Source organism: Geotrypetes seraphini, chromosome 8, assembly GCF_902459505.1.
Source record: "Geotrypetes seraphini chromosome 8, aGeoSer1.1, whole genome shotgun sequence".
Classification (NCBI taxonomy): Eukaryota; Metazoa; Chordata; class Amphibia; order Gymnophiona; family Dermophiidae; genus Geotrypetes; species Geotrypetes seraphini.
Genome location: NC_047091.1, coordinates 94,014,786 through 94,033,302, shown reverse-complemented (window position 1 = coordinate 94,033,302; position 18,517 = coordinate 94,014,786). Strand labels below are relative to the sequence as shown.

Below are 18,517 nucleotides of genomic sequence, written 5' to 3'. Positions count from 1 at the left end.
TATCCTTCTTTAGGTACGGTGACCAATATTGTATGCAGTACTCCATATGCAGGTACACCATCGCCCAATACAACGACAGTATAACTTCTTTCATTCTGGTTGTAATACCCTTCTTGATTATACCTAGCGTTCTATTTGCTTTCTTAGTGGCCTCTGCCTACGATTTGGCAGAAGTCGTATTCACTTTCATGCCCCCTCAACCCGGGTTTAAAAAGTGCCAGCGGTGCACTCGACCAATTTCACTGACAGACCCACACAACTGGTGTCTGCAGTGTCTTGGTCCTGACCATTGAGCGTCTACCTGCTCCCGCTGTGCGACTTTAAAGAAGAGAACACTTAAAAACCGCCAGATACAGCAGCAGTTATTGTTCAGCGCCGAGATGTCTGATTCCGCACCACCGGCACCGACGTCTGCTCCATCTCAGTCGGCACCTACTTCGTCGATACCGCGCCGGCGTCACACCCCACAGGTAAGCCAGCTAAGAAGCCTTCCCCGTTGAAGCGTCCTCCGGTCTCAGTAGCAGCGAGTCCAATCCTGCCGACCACGAGGCGCCCACGGAAGCGCTCCGCTCCGATTGAGGTGAGCCCCTCGACATCGGGTTACTCTTCGGAGTGTAGAGTGGCACCCAAGGTACCGCAGAAGAAAAAAGCGGTACCGGTGCCTTCATTGGACGAGCGCATTGCCGCAGTCCTGCAGGTCCAGCTAAAGGAACAACTCCAACAGCTATTCCCTGCTCTTGACTCCGAGCCTTCCAATCCCAGTCCGGTCTGTACCGACGGTGCAGCAGCCCCCTTTATCGGCATCCACTTTGTCGGTACCGGGGCACATCACTTCTTCGGTATCAATGCCAGTCTTGGCACTGGAACCGAGACACCAGGCTGTTCAAACATCGGCACCGGCACAACCCTTAACATCTCCCGGTACCGGTTCACAGAGGTCTGGTAAGTCGACTCATAAAACTCGACACCTAGCACCCTCCACACGAGTCACGAGACCGCAGTTTTCAGGTGAGGGACCCTGATCTGTGGGGTGATTCAGAAGAGCCTTTCCTCATCAGGGGACGAGGATCCTTCTGGTTTTGATCCATCTTCCAAACCTGATGCAACTTCTTTCACCTCTTTTCTTAAAGAGATGTGTGACTCTATCTATTCCCTTGGAGGCTGAATCCAAAAAATCCAAGGCATTTTTAGATGCTCTTGACTTTGACCAGCCTCCAAGGGAATTTCTCAAGCTGCCTCTCCATGACATATTAAGAGACATTTTACAAAAATCTAGAGACACCCTTGACCATTCCAGGAGCTCCCCATAAACTGGACTCCTTATATAAGGTTATACCAATTCCAGGCTTTGACAAGCCAACTCCCCCATGAGTCTTTATTAGTAGAGTCTACTTTAAAGAAATCCACGGGGGCTAGTGTATATGCTTCTGTCCCTCCTGGCAGGGAATGTAAGGCCATGGATAAGTTTGGCAAAAGGCTGTATCAAAATGCAATGCTAGCGAACAGGTCAGGAAACTATGCTTTCCATTTTTCCTTTTATCTTAAGCATCTTATTCAAAGTTTGTCATCTTTTGAGAAATCTCCCTGACCGTAAGAAATCAGCCTTTCGCCAAACTTCATCGCTCTTGCAACTGCACAAGTTCATGGTCAGATCAATCTATGACACTTTTGAGCTGACCTCTAGAGCCACAGCTATGTCAGTGGCTATGCGACGACTGGCCTGGCTCAGAGTGTCCGAACTCGATGTCAATCACCAAGATCGACTGGCCAATGCACCTTGCTTAGGGGATGAGCTGTTCGGAGAATCCATGGACTCTACTACTCAGAAACTTTCAGCTCATGAGACTCGATGGGATACTCTCCTTAAGACAAGACCCCACCTTCTAGGCCTTTTCGTCAACAATCAGCCTACCAACGAAGGTTTGTGGCTCGTCCCTTACCTCAAACACAGCAACAACCCAGGCGTCGGAGGCAACAACAGAGGCAACCTGCTCGACCTGCCCAGCAGCAACAGCAAGTGAAACCTTCTTCTCAAAAGTCAACTCAGCCCTTTTGACTTGGTTCTCCTGGACATAGCCAATCTTCCTCCTTCTACTCATCTTCCACAGCCCATAGGAGGACGCCTTCATTTCATAAGCCGTTGGGAAATCATCACCTCGGACCTGTGGGTCCTCAACATCCGCCACAGCTACTCTCTCAACTTTCAGACACCTGCCCAAAGTCTGCCAAGAGAGTCTGCTTTCAACACTCCTCGGTCTTCCCTCCTTCTTCAAGAGGTTCAATCCCTCCTTCTGAACGCTATAGAGGAAGTTCCTCTAGATCAGAGAGGGCAGGGATTCTACTCCCGTTATTTTCTAGTCCCCAAAAAGACAGGAGATCTAAGACCCATTCTAGATCTTCGCAATCTAAACAAATGCTTGGTCAAGGAGAAATTCAAAATGCTTTCTCTGGCCACTCTTTACCCTCTTCTCAATCAAGGCGACTGGCTATGTTCCCTCGATCTCAAAGAAGCATACACTCGTATACCGGTCAATCTGGCCTCCAGACAGTACCTACACTTCATGATCAATCGTTGTCATTACCAATACAAGGTGCTGCCCTTCGGTCTTGCCTCCTCTCCAAGAGTGTTCACCAAATGTCTGATTGTGGTGGCTGCCTTTCTACGATCTCACCACCTTCAGGTCTTTCCTTACCTGGACGACTGGTTAATCAAGGCCAATTCATCTCAGACTGTTCTCCTGGCCACCAACCAAACCATCGTTTCTTCAACTTCTGGGGTTTGAGATCAATCTACCCAAATCTCATCTCATCCCCACTCAGACTTCAATTCATCGGAGCTGTCTTGGACACAGTCCTCATGAGAGCGTTCCTGCCATCCAACCGTCTTCAAATGCTTCAATCTCTGTGTCGGCAGGTGCTTCTACAACTTTCCATCTCTGCCAAGCAAATGATGATACTCTTGGGTCACATGGCCTCCACAGTTCATGTCACACCCTTCGCACGTCTTCACCTGCGCACTCCTCAGTGGTCCCAAGCGATGGATCCTTGCTCACGTCACATCTGTCACATCATCTCTTCGTCAGTCTCTACAATGGTGGTTGATATCCTCAAATCTCTCCAGAGGTCTTCTGCTCCATCTACCTCCTCATCAACTAGTCATCACCACCGACGCCTCCCCTTATGCCTGGGGAGCTCATTTGAACGAGTTCCAAACTCAAGACCTTTGGACAGCCCAGGAAAAGAAGCATCACATCAATTTCCTGGAACTCAGAGCGATGTTGGAAGGCCTTGAGGGCATAAAACATCTTCTCTTTCCTCAAGTTCTCCTGCTGTGCACAGACAATCAAGTTGCGATGTACTACATCAGCAAGCAGGGTGGGACGGGCTCTCGCCTCTTGTGCCAGGAAGCCCAGAAGATCTGGACTTGGGCCATAAATCACCATCTATTCCTGAAAGCTATCTACATTCAGGGAGAAAAGAATTCCTTAGCGGACAAGCTCAGCAGAATTCTCCAGCCTCACGAGTGGACACTCGATCCTTTCACTCTACAGTCCATCTTCGCTCAATGGGGCACTCCTCAGATAGACCTCTTTGCAGCTCCTCACAATCACCAGCTGCCCCTATTCTGCTCCAGACTCTACTCCCCTCACCGTCTGGCAGCGGATGCATTTCTCGACTGGTCCAATCTGTTCCTGTACGCTTTCCCTCTGCCTCTCATGTTGAGAACCTTGTTCAAGCTCAAGAGGGAACGAGCCACCATGATTCTGATTGCTCCGAGGTGGCCCAGGCAACATTGGTTCTCCCTTCTACTTCAACTCAGTTCCAGGGAACCTTTTCTTCTTCCACTGTTTCCTTCTCTGCTTACACAGCATCAGGAGACTCTTCTACATCCCAACCTCCAGTCTCTGCACCTGACAGCTTGGTATCTCTCGGGCTGACTTCTCATGATACTCTTTTGTCTCAGCCCGTTCGTTCCATTCTAGATGCCTCCAGGAAACCAGCCACTCTGCAATGTTACCATCAGAAGTGGACAAGATTTTCTTCCTGGTGTCTTCTTCACCATCTTGATCCCACTTCCCTGGCAGTGGAGACATTGTTGGATTATTTGCTTTCTTTGTCTGACTCTGGCCTTAAGTCTTCTTCCATCAGAGTCCATCTCGGTGCCATTGCTGCCTTCCATGAGCCGGTTCATGGAAAACTTCTCTCAGCTCATCCCCTGGTGTCCAGGTTCATGCGAGGTCTTTTCAATGTGAAACCACCTCTTAAAGCCCCTCCTGTTATCTGGTATCTCAATGTGGTTCTTTCCGCCTTAATGAAGCCTCCATTTGAACCTTTGGCTACCACTCCTTTCAAGTTTCTCACTTGGAAGGTACTTTTCCTTATTGCTCTTACCTCTGCCAGGAGGGTCAGTGAGCTACATGCACTGGTTGCAGATCCACCTTTTACAGTCTTTCATCATGACAAGGTGGTTCTGTGTACACATCCAAAGTTTCTCCCTAAGGTTGTCTCTGAATTCCATCTCAACCAATCCATTGTTCTGCCTGTCTTCTTTCCGAAACCTCACTCTCATTCTGGGGAACAGGCTCTGCATACTTTGGATTGTAAGAGGGCTCTAGCTTACTATCTAGAGCATACGAAACCCCACAGATCAGTTCCCCAACTCTTTCTGTCCTTTGATCCGAATAAATTGGGACGTCCTGTTTCTAAACGTACGTTGTCTAATTGGCTGGCAGCGTGCATTTCATTCTGTTATGCTCAGACCAGACTGACACTGGAAGGTTCTGTCACGGCCCATAGAGTCCGAGCGATGGCAGCATCTGTAGCTTTCCTCCGTTCCACTCCTATTGAGGAAATCTGCAAGGCTGCTACTTGGTCCTCAGTTCATACTCTTACATCTCATTATTGTCTGGATGCATTCTCCAGACGGGATGGACACTTCGGCCAATCTGTTTTGCAAAATTTGTTTTCCTAATGGCCAACCTTCCCTCCATCCCTCTTTTTGTTAGCTTGGAGGTCACCCATCAGTCAAGAATATGCTGCCTGCTTGTCCTGGGATAAAGCACAGTTACTTACCGTAACAGGTGTTATCCAGGGACAGCAGGCAGATATTCTTGCGTCCCTCCCACCTCCCCGGGTTGGCTTCTTAGCTGGCTTATCCTAACTGGGGACCGCGCGCCTCTGTCGGGCGGGAAGGCACGTGCACGGTGCGGCCTACCAGAACTTTCCAAGTTCTTAGAGTGCAATCACTCTAAAATTGTCCGTACCGGGGCTCCGTCGGTGCCGTCACCCATCAGTCAAGAATATCTGCCTGCTGTCCCTGGATAACACCTGTTACGGTAAGTAACTGTGCTTTCTGGCCTCAAATTTACATCTGTCTCATCTCGGCGCTATTACAGCTTTTCACACGCCAGTTGAGGGTGCACCTCTTACTGCTCATCCTTTAGTCTCCAGATTCATGAAAGGACTTCAATGTCAAACCAACTCAAGCCTCCTCCTGTCATCTGGGACCTTAATGTACTTTCCGCTTGATGAAGCCACCATTTTGAACCAATGGCTAAAGCTCATCTTAAGTTTCTCAACTAGAAAGTGGTTTTCCTTATTGCTCTCACCTCTGCTAGGAGGGTCAGTGAGTTACAAGCATTAGTAGCAGATCCACCCTTCAGTTTTTCATCATGACAAGGTGATTTTGGGTACACATCCAAACTATCTTTCGAAAGTTCACTGAATTTCATCTCGGTCAATTGTTCTACCAGTGTTTTTTTTCCCTAAGTCTCATTCTCATGCTGGAGAAACCGCTTTACATACTTTGGACTGTAAATGGACTTTGGCCTATTACATTGACCGGACAAAGCCACATCAAACATCTTTGTCTCTTGATCCAAACAAATTGTTTCTAAAAACTTCAACTGGCTGGTTGCCTGCATCTCGTTCTGTTACGCTCAGACTGGACTGGCACTGGAGAGTTGTGACAGCCCACAAAAATAGAGCTATGGCAGCATTTATGGTTTTCCTCAGATCTACTCCCATTGAGGAAATCTGTAAAGGTGTGCCACCTGGTCCTCAGTTCATACCTTCACTTCTCACTGCTGTCTGGACTCTTTCTCCAGGCAGGATGGGCACTTCAGCCAATCTGTATTACAAAATTTATTTAGCTTGGAGGTCACCCATATGTGAGAATGCCTGCTTGTCCTGGGATAAAGCAGTTACTGTAACAGGTGTTATCCAGGGACAGCAGACAGATTCACAACCCACCCACCTCCCTGGGTTGGCTTCTTATCTTAACTTGAGACCACATGCCCTTTGTTGGGCAGTAAGGCGCATGTGCAGTTTGGGCTCAGGCTATCGCAAACTTTCTAAAGACTTAGTGGCGATGCACTTTTAAAGTGGTCTGTACCAGGGCTCAGTCAGTGACATTGCCCATACATGAGACAACTGCTTTCTTTTCCAACAGTTCACTTCAAGTATCTTTCTTTCTTCCTCCACACCACCCCAGGCAAGTTCTTTCCCTTCAGACAATTGCCCACCACTTCTCTGTCCTCTGTTTCTGGCCCCATAAGCTCTCCCCCCCCCCCCCCCAATCTAGCACTTTTTAATACCCCCCTTTGTAGTCTGGGAGGCTTCCTCCTTGGCCTGGCACATTCTGATCCTTCTCTCCATGCCGGTCCAATGTCACCCTTGCCTTCCACCACGCTGAAAAAAGTGCCTGTCTTGGCAGTGATTCAGCAACATTGCCTGTGGCGCCCTTTCCTCCTTTCCATTTGCTACAGTCCACCCAGGCAGAAACAGGAAGTTGCGGCATTGGAGACAGACCACAGCACATGGAAAGCAGGAAAGGGAGCTGCGGTCAGTGTTGCTGAATAGCTGCCAAGGCTGGCAGTTTTTTCAGCATGAAAGGTGTGGGCAACATCAGACTGGTGCAGATATAAGGAAAACACATGCTGGGCCACACCAAGCATTCTGAAAAGTGTCCTCAGTAAGGGGGCATCCATTTTGATGTAGCCCTTCACTGAGTGAGTCTCTGTTGCTGGCAGTTCTCTTGCAGCCCAGCGTCAGGCAGCTGTGTTCCACGGACTGGGGGTTAGACCCCTGTAGTAAGAGATTTAAAAATCTGAACTTTGACATTAGCCATTCCAGAAAATAGTGTAGAAGTAGAGGACTTTTCAAAAACTGCTAACATGCCATGTCAGCTGTACATGCAAGTAACCCCTTAAACATCTCTCAACTGAAAATTCTGCATTGGGTGGGCCAAATGTTCCTCTGACCAATGTCGGACTGGTAGATGGTTACAATAAGCATCTTGCTGCAGTTATTTCAGCAAAAGGGAGTAACCCTAACTATTAGGCTGTCCTAATTTATTCCTCAGTTAATATACATTTTTGGTGATATCTTGTTTCATGAGTAAATCGAGGAAAGCTTTTGTTTACCTGCAATTACATCATTCTTTTCCAGAGATAAATAAAGGTTTGACATCAATATGTGACCATTTCTTAAAGAATTTGAATATTTCTTGGGGTGTCCTAATTCTTCACATGACGATATATACTTGGACTGAGCTGACATTATAGGACCGTGTTGCAGTTCAAAATGTACAGGCTATGGTGGCTTCAGTAGCCCACTTTCACTCTTCTATTGAGGTCATTTGCAAAGTGGCCACTTGGGTCCTCAATTTCATGGCAAATGAGGTTCAACGTGGATAAGTGTAAAGTGATGCATGTCAGGAACAAATCTCATGCACGAATATAGGATGTCCGGGGCGGTAGTTGGATAGACCTCCCAAGAAAGACTTGGGAGTTCTGATCAACAAGTCGATGAAGCTGTCTGCACAATGTGTGGCGGCAAAAAGAGCGAACAGAATGCTAGGAATGATTAAGAAGGGGATCACTAACAGATCGGAGAGGGTTGTCATGCCACTGTACCAGGCCATGGTACACCCTCACCTGTGTCCAGCACTGGTCACTACATGAAGGACACAGTACTACTCAAGGGTCCAGAGAAGAGCAACTAATATGGTTAAGGGGCTGGAGGAGTTGCCGTACAGTGAGAGATTGGAGAAACTGGGCCTCTTCTCCTAGAGAATAACAGGGAAAACATATGTCCCTGACACTGCACCATCCCCATCACCACCTTTCCTTTCACCACCCCGTCGCCATCCCCGCAACATCCATACAAGCCTCAGTACTGCAATAGTTAGCTTATTCCTAACTTATAAATCAAAGTGCTGGCTGCTAAACTAGAGAAAGATGTTCAGCTGGCAGGGCTTTGTTTATAAATTTTTATCAACTAATATACTATATCCTGAAGAAAAAAATAATTTTTTTCTACCTTTGTCTGGTTTCTGCTTTCCTCATCTTCTCATTCAATTCCTTCCATCCACTGTCTTTTCTCTGTCTTCCATTTGTTCTGTTACTGTGCCTCCTTTTCTCCCCCCTTCCAAATTGGTCTGGCACCCATCTTCTTCCCTCCACTCCCCCATAGCCTGGCATCTCTTCTTCCCTGCCAGCGTCTTCTCCCCACTCTCTTCCCCATTTCCCTTCAGCATCTTCTCCCACTCTGACTTCTCCATGTCCTTCTCTCCCCCTCTGTTTTACCCATTTCCTTTCAGTGTCTTTTCCTCTCCACCCCATGTTTCCTCCTCCCTGCCCCTTACCTTCGTGGTGCTTTAACACACACCTTCCCCCCCGGACAACAAGCCTAGTTCAACAAATCTCCCTGCCCTTTACTTGTGGCCAGTAATGTCTAAATTGCCTTCTTACAGCAGCCAGAGTGTTGTAGTTGCATATGGCTGCCGTAAAGTTCGTATCTGATGCTGATGCAACTTCCGGTTGCATCAGAAGACCTTTATGGCAGCCACATGCAGCTTAAACGGGCCGGCTGCTGTAAGAAGGCAGGTTAGACATCACTGGCCACAGGTAAAGGGTAGGGAGGTAGTTGGACCAGGCCTGTTGTCCAAGGGGGGGAGAAAGGGAACTGTTTCAACTCAGCGGTGGCAGTAGGGAGGGAGCGCAATAGTGACCATTCATATTCCCTCCCTTAAACTGTGGGGACAAGGCCATTCACTGCTCCAAGGGGCGGTGAATGGCCTTGTCCCCATAGCCACAGTGAACACAGGTTTTTCCTCACCGTTTTGGCGGGTTACCCATGGGTAACAACCACTGTGTCATTCTCTATCTTCTCCCTTGAAAAGAGGAGACAGAGGGAACTTGAAGGGAATAGACTTAGTAGAGACACTGTTCACCCTCTCCAAGGTAGGGAGAATGGGAGGGCACTCTAAAGTTGAAAGGGGATAGATTCCGTACAAACGTAAGGAAATTCTTCACCCAGTGGTGGAAAGCTGGAACGCTCTTCCAGAGTCTGTTATAAGAGAAAACACCCTCAAGGGTTTCAAGACAAAAGTTGGACAAGTTCCTGCTAAACTGGAATTCACACAGGTGAGGCTGGACTCATTTAGAGCACTGGTCTTTGACCTGAGGGCCACCATGTGAGTGATTACTGGGCAGGATGGACCACTGGTTTGACCCAGCAGTGGCATTTCTTGTGTTCTTACCTTTAACTTACTGAGCAACACTCAGTTTGGACAAGCAGGTCTGCAAAATTTTCTTCCTGAGCACTTACATTCCTAAAGCCCTCGGGTTTTGCCAGGCTCATGTATATTTAATGTTAAACGTGAGAATACTTGCTTGTCCTTAGAGAAAGCAAAGAGATTTACCTGTAGCAGTTCTGAGGATAGCAGGTATATATTCTCACAACCTGACCAACTCCCCTAGTTAGCTTCTCTGCTTAGTTACTGAACTACAGATCCTGCAGGTAGACATGTGAAGTACAGGCACTGCCTCACTTTTAAAGTGACATACACTTGGGTGCATCAACTGGGTTCCATGGATTTCACCCATGTGTGCAAATATACACCTGCTATCCTTGGAGCAGGTAAGTTAATCTTTGCTATATTTTGGTAGAACTGGCTGTACCTGCTGAGACTCTTGGAATCTAGCTAGGTATATGGGACCTGGGTTAGCCACTGTTAGAAACAGGATGTTGGACTTTATTTATTTGTTTAGTTTAGTTTAGTTTTATAGCCCATCCTGAAGAGCCCAGAATGGGTTAGTGTAACATTCACAATATTTTGGGTATATTTACAGCATACTGGTTACAGTGATAGTCACAATATTCTGGAGACAGACTTTGGGTATATTCACAACACACTGGATAATTTGATTAAGGGTTAGAGGTGCTTTTACAACTTGAGGCATTAGATTAGTGGTAGGTATTAGAGGCCGTATGTTGGAGGGGTACATTCAGAGTGCATTGAAGGTATATAGAGATGTTACACAAGTAACTGGAGGCATTGGGTTAGGGTACCTTCATCCTATTCATTGTGTATCTAAACTGGGATTTTGGGAGGTGTTTGAAAGGTGACCTTATGGAACAGTGTGCTGCCATCGGCAATAAGTTTTAGGTGAGTGGTTTTAGTTTTAGATCACTAAGTCTGGTCTTAAAGTTCAAGGCTAGTATGTGAGTGTTTGAGAATAAGTATTTTTTTGCTAATTTCCAGAAAAGTGGTAAGCTATCCATAGCTTGAATGTCTAGGGGAGTTGGTTCCATAGTTTCTTCAGTGTAGGAGAAGGAATGGTTTAGGGTTGGACCTTCAATTTGTCCCAGTATAGCAATTGTTTTGTACAAGTCTTTAAACATGAACTGGTGCTGTAAGTTTAGCAAATGCTCTCGCTCTAATACTTTTAGGCTGTAATAGATGAAGGGTTGACTTGAGTATGAGTCTCAAACTTTCTTGAGCTGGGGCACACTAAAGGTAGTGGCCATGGTTTGAGGCAGTGTGCTGATGTCACTGACATCGCGCATGTGTTTGACATGTTGATGTCATGCATGTGCAGAGGTCCTCCAGATGGGCCCTGCCTGAGGTGCCAGCAGGGAAGAGGGCCGGAGAGACACTGGCGCCAGCTGATTGACTACAGCAGTGTTTCTCAACTACTTCAAGCAAGTACCTCCTAAGTCTAACAAATGTCAACTGAGTACCCAAATCCCATCTCAAAACTGACATTTCTATCACTATATTGAAAATAAAATAATTTCACCTACCGGAAATCCTCTGCATGCTGCAGTAATTAGCTTTAAAGGTGAGACCGGGAGGCCAGGGGGGAAGCCAGAGGACGCTAGAAGGGGGAAACATGCAGGCCTTCGGCGAATCTGCCAGCACTGGCACTACCATGTAGGAAAGTCAGCTGGCAGGCGCCTCTCCCGCAGTGTGCCATGGCACAATGGAATCTCAGGAGGCACACAGTTTAAGAGATACTGGACTACAGTATAGCATAGTTCAAAAGTATGCTGAATTTTATGTAAGCACTTAGTGCCAGTATGCATGCTTATACTATCAGTTTCTCAAACCAGTCCTTGGTAAATCCCAAGACTATTTGGGATATCTTGAAAACCAGACTAAGATGCATGAGACTATTTTGTGGCTATCTCAAACTGAGGACTGGTTTGAGAAACCCTGAACTAGCTTAGTCCATCAAATTTTGGTTTTAATTCTGTTTTCAATTTATAGCTTCAGTTGGGTTTAGACCAAGCTCTTAGTCGAGGTATTGATTTCATGCTTAGATCCGACAGTTGTAGCCTAAAGCAGAGGTCAATCAGATTCAACTTCCTCCATGCATTTCATAACTCTTACTATAGTGTGTGAAAATATTACTTGTAGAACGCCTTTTCAAGATAATATCCCTTTTAGCTTCAGACAGATGGTACTGAATGTTGCCCATTCATTTCCCATCTCAAAAAGCCTAATATTTAAAAAATGGCTTTGGTTACATCCAGCAGTTTCTGAAAAAGTGGGGAAAATGGGTTTAACAATGGCTACCTACCATGGAGGACTGTAATCTTATATCCTCCACAGTGACACCCAGATACAAGTACCCAACCCTAACCCCCAATCCCCCCCCACCTGTAACAGTGTACAGACCAGTATCGGAACTTAAACAGGTAGGACAATGTACAATTGAAGTCCATTTAAGATACGGCTTCTACTCTCTGCAGACAAAATGTTCAAATATGCTTCATAGTGTTTGGATCTCTCTATTTGGTAACCTGGATGGCTTATGTAGCAGTTTAATCTATGGACAATCTGTTGTACTCTTAGTATATCAAAAATAAAACTTAAATTTTTTTTTTTAACCATTTCTTGCTTTTCCCTTTATCATAGAAAGTGCATACTCTTTACTAAAGCTTTCATTTCTTTTACTGAAGTTCCAGGGTTTCTTTCAATTGCTGTAGTAACCTGGGTCCGGGGCCTCGGTGGTGCTCCTGATGTCCCTCACCCACCCCTGAAGATCCCAGGTGGGCGAGGGAATAATCAGAGGGATCACAATCTTTCAGCTAACTTATTTTATTCGGTAAGTACTTAAGAGTTCATTTATCAATTAAGTCTTATATGAATGGCTTAAAATCCTAGGTGTGATATTTGATATATTAAACTCTTGCGATTGTATGAATTTTTGAAAACCAAAGCAGTTAATTATAAACTACATGAAATGTTGGTATCATTCTAGAACATGTTAAGCTCTTGATGTCCATTCTATAATTCTTAAAATGGGCCTTGGGCGAATTTTCTTAAAATATAAGATTGAGCAACCGACTTATAGATCCTATCAACCTGTTGTGCTCAGTAATATACAGTAAACTACAGTGGTAGAAAATCTATACAGTGGAACCTTGGTTTATGAGCATAATTTGTTCCAGAAGTATGCTCATAAACCAAATTGCTCATATATCAAAGCGAGTTTCCCCATAGGAATGAATGGAAACTCGCTTTGATTTGTTCCCACAACCCCCCCCACCCGAGGCTACCAGCACTGCTCCATCTCCCCCCCTTGAGGCCACGGCTGCTGCTCCATACCCCCAGCGATCCAGCATCCCCCCTTCCCTAGCAACAGCAGCAGATGAATCCAGAGACCAATGGGATAGTTCACATCTACCAGCAGGCGGAGATAGAGAAACTGATTAACAGGTGGTCCTATTGGCTGGCACTCCTCCTGTCTCATCAGTAATCTCTTATCTCCCAGCAGGAAAAGGTCGCCATTCAACTAGCTCCTGAATTCTGGCTGTGGCTGGAACTTTATTTTCTCCTGTTGAGATTTCTCTTCAGTGAGCTGGCAGTGCTATTTCTCCTGTTGAGATTTTTCTCTTCAGTGAGACAGGGGTGTCTGGCTGAACGGTGCCGGCTTTAGAGGTTACACTTGGGCCCCCCCTTGTCCCTGCCTCACCCTCCCTCCATTGCTAGAGGGTCTGACTGGGTCTCAAATTTTTTCTTCTTTCCCTTCTCTGAAAAAAAGAGACCACAGTTGTTACATTCTGCCATGCTTTTGCTGCAAACTGGCTTCAGCCGGCCCTAACAACAAGCTGTGAGTATGTCTGGCTTTTACAGTTGTTTGAACTTCAGGTTCTGTTTGGGAGTCTTAGTACTGTGGGTTCGGTCATCATACATTTAAGGTATGGATGTTTTATGACTAGAAATCCATGGAGGGAGCCGGGACTTCCCGCCCTTTGCATGCATGCGCTTTGTTTCCTTGTTGGTTACAGCGCAGCAGTAGCGATGCGATTTCATGCTCGTACTTGTTCTCTTTGTTGGGTTTCAGTGCAGCAGTAGTCCTGTTTATTCTGAGGCTCTCTTTCATCAGTGTTTGTCACGGCCATGTGCAGCTGATTGTGCAGGTGCCAGTTTACAGCAGCGCGCATGAGATGGGATATGTTTTTTCCGGTGCTGTGGGCCGTTCTTCTGGTTATTCCCCGAGTCTGATTTTCTTTCTATGCAAGCCACGGCAGGGTAAATTTTGCAGGGCTCGAATCCGACTTTCTAGGAGCGTTGATGCAGCGGCCACGTGTCAGCGAGAATCAGGCGTGCACATGGGTCTCCAGCGATGGCGGGAGAGCTGCAGCGTTCCGGTAGTTTGTTTCCAGCTGACTTTGGTCAGGGTATGCCGAGGCTTCTCTTCTTTCCGGTTCAGACAAGTTGTATGTTTCACCAGCTTTGGGACAAGCTTGGGCAGCTTTATATGTCTATGTCTGTGTTCCTGCTGTACTCCCTTGAAGGAAGCTGCTTGTTTAATCGGACTCTGGGGTTAGCACTCAAGGGGTTTACCAGAGAGACTCTGACCTGTGCTAGGTCACCCAGTCTCGGTTTGTCTCCAGACTGGGGCGACATACGGCAACTCACGGCACAGTGAGATCAGCAGTAAGATAGTGCCCTGTATTTCACACAGGTATCTCATTGTCTCTCTTGGGGTCCCTGCAGATTGAGCCTTTGTCTATTGGTAACTGTCCTTGTTTGGGCCTCTGTGCTGAGCTGCATGTGTCTAGTAGTGGCACAGGATATTTATGCCTAAAAGTAGTACAAGCAGTTTCCAAGTTCGGGCTGTCTCTATGGGCATAATGACACTGCGCATATTCCTGCGGCCAGGACTCTCTTTCTCTATTTCTGAGGGGGCCTGGACTTCAGATTTCCATGCTTATCACGCTGGTTTCTCCTGTCACCATTTTCTCATGGCACATGCTAGACGGGCCCCCCAACCAGACAGAAAAGGCTGTACAGCTCCTTTTAACCAGGAGCCAGTTACCTAGTCTATCAAACCCATGGAGGTTCACACACTGTCTGTTAGCCTCATCCCTGAAGCTCTCATTAACGATGTGAGCTTTGTCTGATACCTGTAAGGATGCTGTTTTCCACGGGGCAGTAGATGCAGCATCTTGATTGAGTCTAGTACGTATTCACTTTAAAGGACATACGTATTTCGCTCATGTTGCATGGGGTTAGTACTGTTTTCATGGTTCCAGTATATTCCTCTTTACATTGTGAACCTTGATTTTTCCTAGGAGAATCTTCTTGCAGATCCTACAGTCTTATTCTGCCATTCCCTGACTTTCTGCACTTCATTCTGAGGGGATCTTGACTTCTTCCAATAACTCTTCAGGCTTTCTCATGAGGGAGAAGACATTATAATGTCAGGTCAGGGCTGTGAAGATTTTTCAGGATGCTTGCATCTTGGCATTCTCAGGTTTTCCAGTTCGTTCTTGGAGTCTCTATGTTTTGTGTTTCCCTTTTCAGTGTTACTGGTCCTCAGGACGGTTTTTGTAGTTCGGGAACTAAGGGACGTTGTTCCACTTACCGCATGGTGCCAGAGATAGGGGGCATTGGGCAGGCTGGATCCCATTCTGCTGAATTAGTTTCTCGGTTACACATTTCTGCAGACAACCTGGGAGTATATTTACATTTTCTCTATGGACTCCGAATCGGCACTTGGTTTGCCTGCCTCTCTTGGAGCGGCGCGTTCGGTTTTGGCACATGCCATTTTGCCTACCCAAGGCTACACGAACATTTTAGGTGATGTGGGCGGTGGTACCATTTTGGCGCTACCAGGTGATTCATCTAATTTCTTCTTGACTGCCTGCTTGATTCGGACGACTTCCAGTCGGGCCATTTGACCGACATGAAAAGGGTGATATCTTTTCATCAGTTCTTTACACGTGCATCTTTGAATTTGCACAGCACTCTTTTCTCCTGTACTATTTATAGGTATATCGGGGTGATGTTTTTATTCATATAGGAGAGACATGTGTTTCTTTCCGGAGACTTGGGTGTGGGGTCTCGGTCTCAGATTGGTATTCTTCTTCGCTTACCATGACCAAGAGTATGGGATTCTGTACAGTTTCTGGGATCCATATTGCTGACTCCACTGGGGACTTCGGCTTGCTTTCCCCTTCTTACGCTACAGCAGTCGCTTTTGTTCCGGTGGTTCCCGGTATCTCAGGGCACTAATTATTTGGTATGCTCCTTCTACATCACTCTGTATGATTTGGTGGCTCCGCAATTTCTCTTTTCAAGGCATGCCTCGGTCTTTGCTGGACTATCTCATGATCACCGACCATCCCGGGCTGTCGGGTTGGGGGGGGCTCCGTGGCTTCCATCCTCAGCTCCTGGAGTCTGGTCTTCAGAGGCGACTCAGTACTTGTTCATTCTTCTGCTCTTGAGCAGGGTCAGGCTACCTTTCTGGAGCTTCAGATCATTCTTCCGGATTGCCGCTGAGGGTCCTTTTGGTCAGTATTAAGATGGGGGTATTTCTCTACTGCTTGGGCAGTAAGTGTTGTACTCATTGGCAGGTGAAGTTGTTCTACTTCAATGGGTGGACTCATCTTCGTCTTCTGTTGGCAGATCCTTTTATGGATCAGGATAAGAGTTTGGATAGACTTTCTCTCTGCGGAATCTGAGCATGGCCCATTTCTTATGTTACAGTGTACAGCGCTGTGTACGCTCTGGAAAGTGTGCATGTTAGTAATAGTGTAATCTTCTGCATCCTGGATATTGAGATTTGTGGCTCAAGCATTCTAGCTCTTTTTATGGAAGTGAGATCTGCTTGACCTAGACCTCATGGCCTCGTCTCAATTCTAAGCTTCCTAGCTTCTTCGGCGGGCCCAGGGAGTGGGAGTTAGAGGGGGTAGCTGCATGGCTCCTTTCTCCCTTCTGCCTTCTCTTTTTCAGTGTTTTCCGATGGCTTGGATTTGCCACCTCGAGCTCGCTTTCCGGGCACAGTATTTATAGAATCTCTGGATTGGCGGCGCCATCCTTACTTTGCAGATTTGATGAGTCTTTCAAAGGCCGGACTAAGAAGTTTCCTGGTATCTCCGGCTTTGCTCGCCTAGGGTCCGTTCAACATGGATATTTGTACTACTTTAGTATTACGACCTAGTTTTTATGAAAAATCTTGGCTGACGTGTAAGGATTATGCGAAGCAGGTTGTTCTCTTCTCTTATCCATGTGCTACGGACGTCTTCTCCTGTGGCTTCTGCTTCCTTTTGGAGGTTTTTCCTTTCTTGGTGCTTAATGTTTGAACCACTCCAGAGTTCCTTTTTGGCACAGGTGTATTGCCGAGGGCTTAGCGTTCAATTCCCTTCAGCTTCTAGTGCCATTCTTAGCTTGTTACATGGGCTAGGTATATTGCTCTTCGCTTACTTCTCAGCTTCATGTAGTTCAGGTCCTAAACAGAGTGCGGTATATTCATGCGCCTCTTAGAAAGCCCAGTTTGGAGTACAATCTTCACGTACTTCTCAGTATACCGAAGGCTTCATTTCATCCTTGTCTTTTGGGACTCTAAAGGGCTGTGCCGTTGAACATGGGGTTTCTTGTGGCCATGGCTTCAGCTCTACAGTTTTCTATGTTGCAGGCCTTGTTCAACGGGGATTCCTATTTCTGATTTCCGAAATATGGGGTATCAGTTCGGATGGTACCATTATTTCTTTCTAGGGGGGTGTCATCCTTTCTTTTATGTCATGCTCGCTTTTTCTTCCTTCTTCCTGGGAGGGGAAATTGGGAGCAGTGCTTTTGTTCACTGCATTTTTTGATATGTACGTAGCGTTCTCTGTGAGCTCGGTTTCTTACGACTTTTAGTTGTTATCTCCTTTTTGCATTCTTGAAGGGACGCCTCAAATGTTTGGTGGCGTCCGAAGCCTCCATCGCTCAATGGGTCCAGGAGGACATTCTTTATGCTTGCTTGCAGGGAAGCAGTTGGCGAAAGAACTTCATGACCATTCTGCTGGAGCGATGGCTACTTCTTGGGCTCAGCCCAGAGGTTTTTTTCCTTGGAGGAGATTTGTCTCGCGGCTAATTGGTCTTACGAGCGTGCTTTCTCTCCCCATTTCTGCTTGGATGTGGGGGCGCATGCGGTAGGGGCGTTTTGTGCTTCGGTTGTTGCGGAGACAGCGTTTGCTTCCCACCCAGATTGAGGATTGCTTTGCTACATCCCATTGGTCTCTGGATTCATCTGCTGCTGTTGCTAGAGAAGGAAAAATTATGTTCTTACCTGTTAATTTTCTTTCCCTTAGACGCAGCAGATGAATCAAGAGCTCCACCCTTTCTGGATATTGTCTCGTTTTTTCTTTTGCAACTTTCGCAGTTTGTTGTTATGGCAGGTTGTTTTCTGTATTATTGCATTTTGAGATTTGTTATGGGAAAAGTTTTTTTTACATGCTATGCCTATTGCTGGTTACGTGTGCTTGGGCAAGGGGCTATACTGATGAGACAGGAGGAGTGCCAGCCAATAGGACCACCTGTTAATCAGTTTCTCTATCTCCGCCTGCTGGTAGATGTGAGCTATCCCATTGGTCTCTGGATTCATCTGCTGCGTCTAAGGGAAAGAAAATTAACAGGTAAGAACATAATTTTTTCCCTCCTGCTCGAGTCGTTCCCTCCCCGAGCACCAAAACAATATCCCTTACCCCGATTGGGCACCAATGCACAGGATATGCCAGTGCCCGAAGATCCTCCCTCTTCTGTGCTGGGCTGGACTGGGCCTTGAGCATTTGCACATGCTCAAAGCTTTCTGGTCTCACTCTCTCCAAGATTCTCAGATTTAGAATCTCAGAAAGAGCGAGACCAGAAGGCCTTGAGCATGTGCAAATGCTCAAGGCCCGGTCCAGCCCAGCACAAGCAAGAGGAAGGATTGCTGATGCACCGCCCAGCCCA

General features: G+C 46.7%; 1 protein-coding gene across 1 annotated transcript in view; it reads left to right on the top strand.

The window, feature by feature from the left end:
- Positions 1–18,517, top strand: part of OAZ1 (ornithine decarboxylase antizyme 1) — a 46,310-nt gene that overhangs the window by 6,046 nt on the left and 21,747 nt on the right. The window contains 2 exon segments of the mRNA XM_033953834.1: positions 12,253–12,310; positions 12,312–12,398. Of these exon segments, the coding sequence (XP_033809725.1) occupies positions 12,253–12,310; positions 12,312–12,398 (145 nt within the window).